Source organism: Aquarana catesbeiana, linkage group LG11 (assembly GCF_042186555.1).
Source record: "Aquarana catesbeiana isolate 2022-GZ linkage group LG11, ASM4218655v1, whole genome shotgun sequence".
Taxonomy (NCBI): domain Eukaryota; kingdom Metazoa; phylum Chordata; class Amphibia; order Anura; family Ranidae; genus Aquarana; species Aquarana catesbeiana.
The window spans coordinates 106,757,454-106,773,534 of record NC_133334.1 but is presented as its reverse complement, the minus strand read 5'-3'; the positions used below and the strand labels follow the sequence as shown (position 1 = coordinate 106,773,534).

General features: G+C 40.6%; 1 protein-coding gene across 5 annotated transcripts in view; it reads left to right on the top strand.

Moving 5' to 3' along the window:
• CHID1 (chitinase domain containing 1) overlaps positions 1 to 12,499 on the top strand; it is a 1,258,939-nt gene extending 1,246,440 nt beyond the window's left edge. For all 5 annotated transcript variants that reach the window (XM_073604841.1, XM_073604840.1, XM_073604839.1 and 2 more), the window contains exon 13: positions 10,789 to 12,499. In XM_073604841.1, the coding sequence (XP_073460942.1) occupies positions 10,789 to 10,887 (99 nt within the window). In that variant the 3' untranslated portion in view covers positions 10,888 to 12,499. The remainder of the gene's footprint in view (positions 1 to 10,788) is intronic.
• Positions 12,500 to 16,081: the final 3,582 nt, after the last annotated feature.

Sequence of the window (16,081 nt, the reverse complement as noted above, 5' to 3'; positions counted from 1 at the left end):
GTTGGACGCTGGAGGAATCCGGACTGTCGATCGATATCCTGGGACTTCGAGCGATCAGACTGTGTATGGATCATGGTGGTCTACTTCGGGGGTCCAGTCGGACGATGCCACGGTGGTGGTCTATGTCAATCACCAGGGCGGAATGCAGAGTGTGTTGGCAGCCCTGACAGTAGCCAGCATCCTCTAGTGGGCAGAATGCCTTGTTCCGGCCCTCTCCGCCATATACATTCTAGGAGTGGAAAAATGGCAGGCGGTTGCCTAAGTCGGCTAGTGTTGGTCTAAGGGGTGGTCCCTTCACCAGGACATGTTTCATCGGATATGTCTCCGATGGGGCACTCCCGAGGCAGAGCTGTTGGCATCCCGGCTTAACGGAACGGTACGGTACTAAGGTTTCTGGCAAGGCCACAAGCTCCTCTGGTGGACAATGCAGACGCTCTGGTGGCCCCGTGGGGCCAGTTTAGTTAGATCTACGCCTCTCCTCCTCTCAAGAGTTTGTCAAGGCTTTTGCACGGGATCATGTCCGAAGGGATTGCGGTCATTCTAGTGGGCCCGGATGGTCTTGTTGGTCTTGGTACACTGACCTGGTGTGCTTGGTCGCTGATGTCCCTTTGGTGACTGCCTCCTAGGGAGCTTTTACTGTGCCAAGGGCCGATCTTCCATCCTGCTTCAGTTGCTGGTTTTGAAGGCCTGGCTGTTATGATCTAGGTGCTGAAGTTATGACGCTGCTGAAGGCTAGGAAGCCTTCCTCTGGAAAGATTTACCACTGGACACGGATAGCATACATATCCTGGAGTGAGGCACTTGCCAGTTACCCTCATTCTTTCTCGGTGGTTTAGATTTAGACCTTCCTTCACGGGGGGGTTGAGCAGAACTTGGCCTTGAGTACCATCAAGGGCCAGGTGTCGGCCTTGGTGTTTTTTTTCGGCATCCCCTGGTCTCGCACTCCCTGGTGCGTACTCTTAATCAAGGGGTTCGACATCTGCCTCCACCAGTGCAGTCGCTTCTACTGCCGTGGGATCTACTCTTGGTGCATTCAGTTCTACAGGAGCCTCCCTTTGGAAATATTCAGGAGGTTCCTCTGCTTGCTCTGTCCCAGAAGGTGGCTTTATTGGTTGCTATAACCTCTGCTCGCAGAGTGTCGGAACTGTAGGCACTACCATTTCATACTTCTTAACTGGTTATTCACAAAGATGAAGTGGTTCCTTGCCCTTGTCCGTGGTTCCCTCCTCTGATTCCTTTTGACTAAGGACATTGTATTGCCTTCCCTGTGTCCCAGGTCAAAATGCATTTTTCGGAGATCAGACTCACTGTTTGTGATCACGGACGGGCCAAAAAAGGGTCTGTCTGCTTCTTCTGTGACCTTTCTAGATGGATCAGACAGACGATGACTCTGGTCTATTCTGTCAGGGGTTGGGTTCCTCCTTTCCCTGTTATGGTGTATTCTACTTGGCTGCTTATTGCTTCTTGGGCCTTCCATCATCAGGCATCAGCTGCGCTGGTTTGCAAGGCGGCCAGTTGGTCGTCGGTGTACACTTTCACAAAATTCTACAATGGTGATGTGCTGGAATCTGAGGATGCTTCTCTTGGCTGCAAGGTGTTGCAGGCTGCTGTTTAGAGGGTCTATTGCCTCTTGAAGGGGTATTGTTCAGGTTGGGCTCCAGTTTTTTTCTGTGTTGAGCTCCTGTTACCTGGTTGGCTCTTGTGTTAGCCTTGGGATTTTTCGTTGTCTCACCCCTCATGTTTGGCAGTGCTTTGGGATGTCCCTATGGTTCTGAATAATGGAGCGCTGTGTCTGTCAATGAACGAAAGAGAAAATGGGATTTTTGACTTACTGTAAAATCCATTTCTCTGAGTTCATTGACAGACACAGCACCCACCCTCTAAGGAGTTTTGATGCTTCTGACACTGCTTGCTACTAAACTGAAGGCCTATAGCAGAGAGGGGGGTGTATATCACCTAGGACTGCCCATAAGCGTAGCCAAGTCTTTTTTCTGCCAAGTGTCCTACTTCTGTAGGAGGCGATATAAACCTATGGTTCTGAATAATGGAGTGCTGTATCTGTCATTGATCTCAGATAAATGGGTTTTACGGTAAGTCAAAAATCCAATTTTTTTACACAAATACAGTGCCTTGAAAAAATATTCATACCCCTTGAAATTTTCCACATTTTGTCATGTTACAACCAAAAATGTAATTTTTTTTTGGGGGGGGGGGGGGGTTTATGTGATAGACCAACACAAAGTGGCACATAATTGTGAAATAGAAGGAAAATGATAAATGGTTTTCAATTTTTTTTACAAATAAATATCTGAAAAGTGTGGCGTGCATTTGTATTCAGCCCCACTAAGTCAATACTTGGTACTGTAGAACCACGTTTCTCTGCAATTACAGATTAATTACAGCTGCAAGTCTTTTTGGGGATGTCTCTACCAGCTTTTCACATTTAGAGAGTGACATTTTTTCCCATTCTTTTTTGCAAAATAGCTCAAGCTTTGTCAGATTGGATGGAGAACGTCTGTGAACAGCAATTTTCAAGTCTTGTCACAGATTCACAATTGGATTTAGGTCTGGACTTGACGTTGCCATTCTAACACATGAATATGCTTTGATCTAAACCATTCCATTGTAACTCTGGCTTTATGTTTAAGGTCCTGATCCTGCTGGAAGGTGAACCTCTGCCCTAGTCTTAAGTCTTTTACAGACTCTAACAGGTTTTCTTCTAAGATTGCCCTGTATTTGGCGCCATCCATTTTCCTATCAACTCTGAGCAGCTTCCCTGTCCCTGTTGAAGAAAAGCATCCCCACAACATGATGCTGCCACCACCATGTTTCATGGTGGGGATGGTGTGTTCAGGGTGATGTGCAGTGTTAGTTTTTTGCCACACATAGCATTTTGCTTTTAGGTCAAAAAGTTCAATTTTGGTCTCATCTGACCAGAGCACTTTCATCCACATGTTTCCTGTGTTCCCCACGTGGCTTCTCGCAAACTGCAAATAGGACTTTTCTCTGCAAAATGGCTTTCTTTCAACAATGGCTTTCTTCTTGCCACTCTTCCATAATGGCCAGATTTGTGGAGTGCACAACTAATAGTTGTCCTGTGGACAGATTCTCCCACCTGAGCTGTGGATCTCTGCAGCTCCTTCAGAGTTACCATGGGCCTCTTGGCTGCTTCTCTGATGAATGCTCTCCTTGCCCGGCCTGTCAGTTAAGGTGGACGGCCATGTCTTGGTAGATTTGCAGTTGTGCCATACTCTTTTTTTCGGATGATGGATTGAATAGTGCTCCGTGAGATGTTCAAAGCCTGAGATATTTTTTTATATCCTAACCCTGCTTTAAACTTCTCCACAACGTTACCCCTTACCTGCCTGGTGTGTTCCTTGGCCTTCATGATGCTGTTTGTTTACTAAGGCTTCACACACAGGTGGACTCTATTTACTAATTAGATGACTTCTGAAGGCAATTGGTACCACTAGATTTTAGTTAGGGGTATCAGAGTAAAGGGGGCTGAATACAAATGCACCCCACACTTTTCACATATTTATTTGTAAAAGATTTGGAAAATCATTTGTTATTTTCCTTTTACTTCACAATTATGTGCCACTTTGTGTTGGTGTATCACAAAAAATCCCTATAAAATACATTTACAATTTTGGTTGTAACGTGACAAAATGTGGAAAATTTCAAGGGGTATGAATACTTTTTCAAGGCACTGTAACTGACCATGGAGATCCGAGCATATGGGTAACTGTGTGTGCTACAGTTATAGCAGAAATGTACCCTCATAAACACCACTTTGTTTTGACACATGCTTTAATGTTCTGAGCATTATTGTGATTTTTTTCATGCAATTTTTAGCTTACTTTTTCTTGAATTCTGTTTTTGTACTGTACGCATTTAAACAGGCCCCATTTCCAACTTCTGAGGCTTGTGTGCGCATCCTTGGACGCAGGTCCTGTTGCTGATCCTCTTTCTCAGAGTTGCTGTCACTTACAGCTGATTTCCAGCCTTTACTGAAGCTTAAATAGTTCATTTGGATCAAGCTGGACCAAACAAACTATTACCTTCACTAAGAGATGCAGCAGCTGGGAGCGCTGTATAAGCTGTATATAGCTCAACTACATACAGTATACAGCGTTGTGTTCCAGCAGCCGCATGAGAACTTCTCTTCCCACTCCCAGAACAGAATCGAGTAAGGATGAGCTATGCTCAGTCTTTCATGGAGAGTTTTGTAGTCTATGAATGAATACCAAGCTTCTTCTGATTAGTCTGAGATCCTGACATCCTCTGCTCAACTCTCTGCCTCAACCAATCAGAGAAAGCTTTGTATTCAATTATTTGTGGCGAGAGACCATCTAAGGGTTAACCACTTCTAAAGGGATGGAGTCACTGCAACTTTTCTCACCAGAACACAAAATGTGTGCTAGCAGAGTAAAATGAATTAGTCATTTGTATTCAGAATCAGTATCCAAAGACACAAAGTGGAACAACAGAGGAGAAACTGGTAGGAATGTGCAACAAAGTTTGTTAAAATCCTTACAATGTACATTAATCACCCACAGGGGTTTGTTTTTTTTTTTTTCAACAAAAGGGGGGGGGGTCGTTTTAATCAATTTGTTTGTAGTGATTGGCTTGTCTGAATAGGCGCAGTCTACTGAGGCATGTTGTGACAATGCACGTCATCTCATGGCTGTATTTAACTTCCTTGCATTCTCCTGCCTCCTTATTTGACTGCCAGTGTCCTGAGAAACCTTTGTACATCCAGGTACAGGGGAGCATTTGACTCCAGTCACTGCTTCCCACAATATACTGGAAACCTCTGCACTACCATGTGTGGGCAGGAATAGGGTTCCTAGCTTTGTATGAGCTGTAATCTAGTATACGATAAAAAGTTCATCATTAAACAATAAATATTGATTTCTTGGGGACTCTGATGAGTGAATGGGGCAACAACAGATCATGCGCAAAGTAAATACTGGCTTTTTAACATTTCCGTCATCCAGCAATTCTGTTGCAATATGTGGAGGCTTTCGTTGGCACGCAATTAACAATAATGCTTAGAAATGCTCCCCCATCCCTAAGCATTATTATCATGAGCATCGTGAGATAATACTTACATTTAAACTATGAAACAACTACCCTTGCAATTGGACTCTTCCCCACACTGCAGGGGTTAAATTGCCAGATACCTGATAAAAAAAGCATTTTCACTTATTTTATTCCCCAATAGTTAGTGTTCGCCTCATTTCTCTGGTGCTTGTTGATAGGCCTTTAGTATCATCACTTACAATGCATGACTGATGGTCTTGCACTGTACATGATAACATCACAGCTGTAACTGCCAACTATTGCTGCAGTAGAGAGGCTGCGGGGGCACTAGTCGCATGGAAGGAGGAGCCTGAAAAAAGGAGGGATAACATAAGTAAATGTGCTTTTATTTGTTCCCTAGCCACTACCCATTCGGGCCAATTATGGCACTTTGCTCCTACATGTAAAAATCATAATTTTTTTCTAGAAATTGACTCAGAACCCCCAAACATTATATATGTTTTTTATCAGAGACCCTAGGGAATAAAATGGTGGTTGTTGCAGCTTTTTATGTCACACGGTATTTGTGCAATTAAAAAAACAAAAAACAGTAAAGTTAGCCCAATTTTTTGTATAATGTAAAAGATGATGTTACGCCGAGTAAATCGATACCTAACTTGTCATGCTTTAAAATTGCGCACACTTGTGGAGTGGCGCCAAACTTTGGTACTTATAAATCTCCATAGGCGACGCTTTAAAATTTTATACAGGTTACCTGTTTAGAGTTACAAAGGAGGTCTTGCACTAGAATTGTTTCTCACGCTCGAATGCACGCGGCGATACCTCACACATGTGAATGCCGTTTACATATGTGGGCACAACTTACGTATGTATTTGCTTCTGTGCGCGGGGACGGGGGGAGCTTAAAATTTTTTTTTTTATATTCTTTTATTTACTTTTATTTTTTTATTTTTACACTTTAAAAAAATAAATAAAATTTGATCACTTTTATTCCTATTACTAGGAATTTAGGCATCCCTTGAAATAGGAATAGTGTGTGACAAGTCCTCTTTATGGAGAGATGTGGGGTCTATAGGACCCCACATCTCTCCTTCAGGCTGGAAAGGCTGAGATAAAAAAATAAACTCTCTTGGCCTTTCCGACCAAGTACCCGGCATTGTTTATTTTCGCCGGCCTGGACATGACGTCATAACATTGCGCCCAGGCCTCCGAGGGTCATAGAGATGACTGGGGACCATCTGGTCACTGGAAATCTCTATAGTCAACTTCTAGCAGTGATTGATTCGTTCTCCAGCTCGCCGATCGCAGGGGCGAAGCGGGAGAAGCACCGGAGGGCCTGCAAGAACGATCAGGCGACTGAACTGCTGCTAGGATTGCCCTTACAGTGCACAGGATCGCCGGCTGAAAAATTTGATATCTGGATGATGCCTGTAGCTGCAGGTATCATTCAGATATCCCCACTCAAAGTCCAGGACGTCATATGATGGCCTATGGGTGGGAAGTGGCTAGGCAAAATGAGCATTTAACCCTTGCAGTGGGGGTCCCTACTGCAAGGATTATTTTAATTGCTTTGGAGATTTAAAATGCCGCTTTGTGCATGCGGTATACAGTATGCAACCAGCATTATGCAGGTAAAACTGGTGTTGTGTATTTGCCTTCTTCTTTTGTTGGGCCTTAAAGGTTAATTATTATTTACACCTGGTAATAATACTTTTGCATGGCTTTTGGTTCAGCCAGCCACTGACATTAATCTATACATGGTAGAGGTTTTAATAATCCTTTATTAAACTAGTGAATGAATGTGAGCTGCATAAAATCTTTTTCTTTGCACTGGAGATATTTTCTTTTTGTAGTGGTTTTCTTCTATGACAAGCAGGCTTATGGAAGTACAAATAACAATAATAGCATATAAAGTATTCCATGGCAACTAAATTTCAGTTTACTGTATCCATATCAGCAAAAAGGTAATTTGTGATACATTGTAAACTGATGTTCTCCTAATTAAACTGAACACAATATTGTAAGTATTAATTACTAAAACCTCATTCATCTAGCCATGTACATGCAAAAAACCATGGCACCCATCTTTATTTCATGTTTCTTGAAAATGAAAACCGCATAGGAGGTGTTACTTAACATCTGTGTCATTCAACTACAATCTTGAAAGGATCATTCCACCAAATAATTATATTTTACTTATAGTAGTGCCTACAACACTGAGTAATAGTTCCCATAGCTGTCTTGAACCTTGGCCAAATCTTGAATTGTCTGAAATTTAAGCTGTGGGTGCTCCTGAAATCACCACCCTGTTCAGCAAAAGTTTATTAAAAAATTCAACAAGGCCAGGTAAATAATTATTGCTCAAAGAGTTATTGCATACTAACCGATGTAGTCACTGTTCGGCAACGCCACTTTATTCAGGTAGCTTTGGCTGCCTAAATACCATAGCAGGCAGTGGAGATTCATCTACCCACCCTGTTGGCATGGATGGGGGAATACATTTTCAAAAGCTGTGTATAGTGACCTTAAGCCATTGGATTCTTCAACATTGTTTTCTTCTTGATATAGTTACCAATCCTGTTCCTATCCACCTGAGAGTTTTCGCTATTGTCCACTTTGTCTGTTCAAATTTCTACTGTCGTCTTCTTGATAATAAAATACATGAAAAAAAAATCCAACAGGTACAGTAGGACTCCTAATGGTCACCACAGATATACAGACCCTGGAATTCAAGAGTAGGTACATTACCAATAAAGTTCCATAGATATAAGAAACTGTCGGGTTATTTACCTATTTTTGATTTTAAAAAAAAAATAATATATCAGTTTTGGGTGGGCTGTCCCTTTAAATACACCAAACAGGTCATCTTTGATCTTGCCCTGGCAATTTTGTTTGCTTAACTCACTTATGTTAATCCCTAAAACTGATGCTACTTGAGGTATCTGAGGATCCAAGTTAAAAAACACCACAATCTTGAATTCAAAATAATGAAGAGATAGAATACAACAGTATGCAGGCACAGTGCTATGTAAAACTATGGTACTTGCATGGAGTCCTTAGCACTAATAAGGTTTTCAGTTTTATATTTGTTTCCCTAAATGCATCTTTATATTTATAGCAAAGTATTTTCCTGAAAAAACTGTGATCTTTGTGCTCACTGTATTATCCTTTTCTCCATTGAATGGCACAGCTTTATGATAGTTAGACAAGCTGGATTTATACTGCCACCTACAAGAGACATGGACACTAAGAACATAAAAAATGAAGGCTATAACATCTCCCATCTCACACCTGCTCATTTGTAGCAATCGGTGGGGGAACTATAGTAAAGTGAAGGAGCTGTGGCCCTCAATTGACTCTGAGATAAGGATTTTGCAACATGTACAAAAGTTCTATTTTCTTTATCGTCTGTTAAGGGACACAGCTTCATAATTATTAGGGAACTTAGGGACGTCCAAAAGCAGTTCAAACAGAAGGGCATGCACACCAAAACAAACAGCAGAATCAACACAAGAGAAAACTAAAGCAACAAAAAATGGAAACAATGTCATTAAACAGTCATCTGAAGAAAATTTTGACCAAAACTAGCATCTACCAAGGGAGACACATTGACCCAATAAAGCTATACAACAAAAGTACAGAAGCCCAGGTTGCAACCTTACAGATCTGGGGTACAAAAGGTCCAAGAAGCATTCACTGCCCTAGTAGAGAGGGCTTTAAAACAAAAATAAATACTGTACTTTATCAAACAGTTCATAGGTCTATAAAACAACCTGTTGACTACACCTAAAACTAGTGGATATGGAAACCAGAGAACCTCTTTGTTATTCTAGAAGGTCCTTAAACAGGCTATCCGTCTGTCTAAAAAAGCAGAGTCTGGGAGGTAAACCCTGATGGTGCAGGACACAGGAAAGGTAACGTAATGTCCTTACTAAGGTGAAAGAGAGACCACTTTGTGAAAAAGGAGGTCCTTGGTTGCAAAACAGCCTTGTCTGTATGTAAGATCAAATTAAGATCCTCAAGGACATACTGATAACGCAGAAACCCTTCTGGCTAAGGTAATGGCCACAGGAGAGACCACCTTAGGAGTTAGTTACATCTAGGGATTTTTTTGAAAATGTTCAAAATGAGGTTTTTGTAACACCGACAATACTAGAATAAAAATCCCATGGTTGAAGTGGATGCCTAACAAGAGGAGCAACATGTGTCCCTTGTATAGAAGTACATATCAGCAAATGATTAGCAAGAGGACATTGGAAAATTGACAGACAGGGCAAACACCTGACCTTTGATGGTGCTAAGGGTCAAAAGTTGTTCCACCCCAAACTGCCATGTAGACAGAGGCTGCTCTATCATTTATTCATCTGGGCTGGTCGGGAGTAGCAGCGATCCTTTCCTTGTCTTTACACTTACTAACCTCCTGGATTGAGGTATTAGGACAAGCCTGCATCCCATGTTCTGGGACACAGGGATATGCTTTCACCTCTAATTTGATCAGTGCCAAAAACAATCAAACAGGTCACAGCCCACAAAACACTGGTGAAAATAAGTATTCCATGTTTGATGATAAACCTAGTTCGATGAAAATGTAGAAGCTCTTACAATGGTCGAGATTACAAAATCCTAAATGCTAAAATCCTAAAATCCTGGCTCACAGAATGTTGGCTTCAACAGCCAGGCCATCTAGCCAATGAGCAAAAAGCTGGGTGGAAGATTGATCCTTGACTTAACAGATCTGGTCAATCTGGTATAAGCCACAGAACACCAGGTAACAGACAAAGTCAGTGTACCATAATCTTCAAGGCCAATCCAGAACTATGAGAATGACTTAAATGCTCTTAATTTTGACACTTTGAAGTAGGCATGGTAAAAGTTTCAGCAGACGAGAAGCATTAATCAAGGCATACTAGTCACACAATGCCACCAGAGCATCTGCTGCATCCATCGCTGGATCTCATGTCCTGGAGACAAACCTGTCCAGTTACTTGTTGAACCTAGAAATTAGCAGAGCCACATCTGGAATCCCCTAAAGTAAACAAATATTCCAGACACCTCTTGATGGAGAGCCTTTGGATCCACATATTGCTGAGTAAATCTGCCTGCCAGTTCTCCACATAGGGAATGTACCATGTGGAGATCATAGGAAAATTAAACTCTGCCCAAGACAGAATAGTACATCCATTGCTACTGCAACACTTATGGCTCCTTATGATGATTGATGAAAGCCACAGCCTGGCATTGTATGATTGAACCAAACTACATGACTGGACTGAAGGATGGTATAGTGGAATAATCTGAATTAGAAAAATGTATTTTCATTGTACAATAAAAATAATAAAATTAAATGCAGATGAAATAATGAAAGATGAATTGTTCATAGCTCTAGGACATTAATTGGAAGCTTTGTCTCTTCCTGAGATCAATTACCCTGAATAGACCTATGGGCCAGAACTCTGTCTAGATGTGCAGAGAAACTTTATTTGTCCACTCTCCCTTGAATCTTAACCATAAGCAGTACTGAGCATGTATAATGTGAGAGGAGTTAAAGGAGGCTGACCTTAAGTATTCTATGTGCCTGATTTCCATTTCTGCTGTAGGTGGCAGTAAAACCCTAGGTTGTATAGTTATCATCAAACTGTGTCCTTCAATGAGTAATAGAGATTTTTTTTCTTTCACAATGCTCTTCTTTTCATTATTACTAGAGATTATATTGACATGGGGTTTCCCATCTTTATTTACCAGTCAATACAGGTGCGGCTGGACCTTGCACAGGAGTTAGGCACTGGAATATCGATTTGGGAGCTGGGACAAGGCTTGGACTACTTCTATGACCTATTATGATAACTCTAGGGATGGACTCTGGCCCAGTTTACTAAAAGCAACATCTTTCAACAGTCTTATGAAGCAGTACGGGTCAGCAGGTAGCCACAGAAGATGGAAATGTATTGATTTAGCAATATGAATCTTTTATTATTCCAGTTGCTTTAAGGAATCTCCAAGCACACAGCAGCATGGAATTTTGATTGTACTTTTGCTTTTTTCACTGTGTCCACAATGATTGAGCTCATACAGCATGTCAGGGTTTTATGTGATAATTTTATTGTAGTACATGCCAGCTGACCAGTTGCAAACAAGAAGATGGGTAAGTTAATTGACTCTATACCTGTGACTGTATTCTCTAAACTGTGATCATAAGTTCACATAAGCGCCTTATTAGCCTTTTCTGTAATTAGACACAGTGATTACCATGAGAGAAAGGAAGACATTGTAATTATACAGTAAACAAAAGAGAAATGCACAGTTGGAAGAACATGTTTAAAAATAAAGTTTATTTTCACTGAATAATGCTGTAGCTTTAATTTGAAAATTGTAGCTTTTTATAATCACATACAAGACAAATGATTTCAACTTTTTTAAGGGAATATGTGTACTTGTTTTTTTGAATCTTAACCATAAATGAACCAATAAAAAAGGGTGGAAAACCTGTGTTATGTAATCATTAGACAATTATTTTCAGTATAGTTAAATGGTCAAGTTTTAAATTCATATATTATTTCTACATTTAATTTAAATTATTTGTAACATACACACTTTAATGTGAATGATCTTGAAGTTTGAAAACATATTGTTTGAACAATCCCCACACATTTAGTTCCTTGAATGCAGTGGTATTTTTGGGAATGTGCACTGCTGTGTTACCCATTATACAAAACAAGCTTTCTAAACTATTGATATGCTGGGATAAGGGGATACGTTTCAGGAGTCAGTATAGGATACACATCACTGCTTTCAGCCAAAAAAGATGCCATGCATGAAATATATATTCATTAGAAATGGAAAGAAAACCAAAGGATTGAGCAGAGGAGTAGTTGCAAATCCGTTAAATAGATTGCTAGCAGAAAGGCAGCACTCACAACATGAAAAGAGATTTTTCAAGTAACCTTTAATTGGATTGACGGTCCTTATATGTGGTGGCTGTATTATTTCAGATTTTTTTTCCTTTATTTTTACCTGTTGATCCTGCCAGTACTTCACTGCTTATACAAGGGTGGCAACACTCAGTGCTGCTCCTCCATAGATACAGCACTGTGACTGTCATCCTAGTAAAGTGTGTTAGAACAACAAGACACCCCCCCCCCCTCCTTGTTTTCATAACATAGGGCAGGGACATTCTGTAATCCACATAGATAACTAGTGAGAGCTGTTTAAAAAAAAAAAATTAAGTTCAGTACATAGGGATGTTCAAGGATACTGAATTTCTGGCAGCATGGATAGATATTTTTATGTCCTTGCAAACATGTACTTATCCTGAAAAAAAGAAGACTAATGCAGCCAGCACACTTCAAGACTGGTAAACTGAAGCATAATACATTTTAATTCTTGTGTTTAGATATGTTTACAACAGACCCACAGTTGTAAAATGAAGGATAAATAAAAGTTCAAGTGGCTGAAACTGTATCTCACCCTTTATTCTCTCCTATAATGTTTTTATTTAATAGATTTTAATGTAAGTTGACTGTCCAAAAAACAAGTGAATCGAAAATGGTGTCTTCCAAAAAAACAATTTTACAAACTTATTCAGCTTAACAATATTCCAATAAAATGTTTTTTTCAAATTTAGCAATAATTATTTATATGATATGTTTTTCCAGAATTCAAGTAGTTCTCTAGTCAAAATAATGCCTTTGTGGGGAATTGGCGCTGCCCTATTGACAGTAAGTATTGCTTAGAGGTCAGAAAAATAAATAAATAAATAAGTGAATATATAGAAATAGTGATAAAAATTGTGTATATGCAAGGAAAGGAATAAATGTGTGTTCCTTAAGTGAATGTCCCCCTATATATGCACCAAAAATGAATGAAATAATTAATTTATATAGTATAAAATCCTAAAAAGTGAATGTGCACGTCTTCTGTATTGTGTAAATAAATATTACAGTAAGTGGGTTGAGTTTACACTTGCTCCACTTCCAGTGTGAACCTTTGCATATGCAATAAACCAAACAAGACAAAAAAATAATAAAAATAGAAATATAAAAAAATTTTTTGTTGAAATTAGTGAGTAGCCTCCTTTTTAAAAATATTCGGGGTCCGTGAGAAAGCACACTGTTTGGGGGCTAACGGTAACCGTATGAGGTTACCACATATCCCCAATAAATATGGTGAATAAAGTGCACTGTGTATAAAGTGAAACCAAAGTGCAAAAAACCTCTATGTTACAGTATATTAAATTTCCTCAAATTTCATATATAAAAAGATAGGAGTCCAGACAATTAACACTCATATTAGAGACAGCGAGTATGAATACACCATCGGTAAAACAGTCCCTATATTGGACTCAGGCAGGAATAAAATGTCTAATATGTAGAGACAGGAACAATTGAGAACATCAGGATCGGTTGACATGCATTTAAAAATGCTCAAGGGGTGATATGAGGTGACTTCCGTGCAAGTAGAAGCTGGTGACTCCAAGTGCTCCCCCACTCACCAGACTCCGTCACCCCCAAGGGGGTATTAGGCAGAGGAGTGGGTGTCTTTGGGTAGCTGCCTCTGATGGATGTCCCTCTTAGGCTTCACTGCACCATGAGTTTCTTCCATATAGACCGAGGGTCCCCTTGTGCTGATCCAGGCCCGGGTACCTCCGCTACTATCCACCTCCGTGCTGCCAAATCCTCCTCACGCAAAGAAATAGACAGGGGGCTTGGATAGTGAAGTACGTCCGGTTTATTGAAGGTTAAAAAGTACAATAAAAGCGTACCAAGCGTTAGCAGTCACGGCTGTAAGCTAAGGATGGGATCGGAAAACAGATCCGAACATGCGTCCCACCTTGCGTTCCAGCCGGCTCTTCCGGGTATGACGTGTGAGCGTGAGCTATTTTCCTAAGCGCGGACTTTTAATCAAGTATCCTTATAGACCACCTTTGGGTGTCTTTTGTCTGCTGCTATGGATATCTTCGGGTATTTGAATACCAGGAACATAGACATAGAGGCGATCTTTAGCCAGGAGCAAGTTACCAATAATAAAGATATGCATGGACTGCTTAAACAATTAAAAACATACCCTAGAAAAACAACTCAGGGTATGGTGGGACATCTCCACCTTGGAGATGTATGTTACGGAGAAAATCACTCCTAGAAGGCTAAGATGGGATGTACACCCTAACGATGGGATTGACAACACTGACCTCATGAAAGACTGGTATTCCCTTTTCAATAAGTGTGAAGGGGAACTACTCCAGCACATCATCAAAAAGAGACAGTTCAAAATGAGAATGATTGAAACTAGCATCACTGAAATAAAAAACTCACTATTACCCTTTGTCCATCTCAAAGAATATAAAGATAAAGAAAAAGAGCTACAGGAATCCATCAAAAAATATGACACTACTATACAGGCTAAAAAACAGAAAAAATTCAAAAGAGATGTTATGGACTATAAAAACTCTAGTGTGTACAAATGGCAAGTACATGGAGGTAGTCAGGATGAACAACCAGATGACCCCTCAATGGAGGAAGAATCTGAGGAACCAATACTACTTCCACCTTTGGGAATGATGGGAGGCACACCTAGGGGAGCAGATAATTTACCTTACAGCCCAACAAGACTTATCACTCCCCACATAACATCGGAAAGAAGAGACTACAGGAGAGATGATTACAGAGGGCCCCCTAACTACAGAACTCCATCAAACAACAGATATAATATACCCGTACGTAACAGATATTCCCCATTAAGGGATGACTACAGAGGCCAACATCCAGGATATAGAAGAGGATACGAGGGTGGCAGGGATTTTTCCCGAGTCACCTACCAGGACAAGCCCCCTGGAAAATGGAGACCCCGTATTCCCTACAGGAATCCCGGCTGGAGAGGACGAAGTACTTATGGAGGACCAAGGCCAAGAGACCGGTACTGGAGCCCGAGGAGAGCAGGGGGTCTAAATACATATCAGAGATATGAAATAAACCCACAAAATGGAACCAGGAGGGAACACCAACAGGAAACAAATATGGGACCCACACACAGGCATATGGAAAGAGAAAGCAGACAAGAGGAAGACGAGGTGGCAGGAAGAAGAAAAAGACCCAGAAATTATTAGGGCAAGGGATCTTTAACCTCAGTCACGTACAGTTTACACAAGAAGAATTAGAAGTGCTGGAATTGGGGCTCAAATATGCTCCAGACAAGCCTCTGGACAAGTTTGAGACCTATATTGACCTTCAAAAATTCCTAAGGAAGCTAAACATAAAAAAACATTTTGCCCTAAACCCAGGAGAAGTAACAAGAGAATGTTCGGAGTACACACACACCGAACTCAAAAACAACTCCATATTTAACCCTAAAACCCCAGGAAACCAATGCATTAATGCGTTTAGGAAAATGGTAGAAGAAGACATCAAAGCAATGAAAAATGGTAAGAAGAGATCAAAGAAAATCTGGAATACCATCAAGGATATAGGAAACAAACATGATGTAGTGATCAGGCCAGCAGACAAGGGGGGGGGGCCTGGTCATCCTAAACAAAAAAGATTACCAAGAGGAGATGAACAATCTTTTGAACATAGAAAACACCTACAAAAAACTAACAGGGAACCTGAAGAAAAAATATGAAAAGAGGTTAAGAGCATATGTGGAAAAAGGGAAAACCAAAGGGATTTTGAATATTAAAGAGGCTGAATATATGATATCTAATTCGACAAAGACACCAGTGATATACTATACGCCCAAAATCCACAAGAGACCGGATAAACCACCAGGAAGGCCCATTGTCAGCGGGATCAATTCCATCTTCTCCAGATTAGGAGAGTATTTAGATAAATTTCTTAAACCCCTGGTGAAAGAAGGCAGATCGTACTTACACGACAGCATGCAATTGATACAAGAACTCCAACAGGTGAAGGGAGCAGAACAATGGCTATTGGTGGCGGTGGATGTAAATTCTCTTTACACCAGCATTGAACAAAAATATGGACTGCGGGGAGTAGAAAAAGCAATGCATATGAACACCAACATGAAGCAGGAACAGATTAGTTAT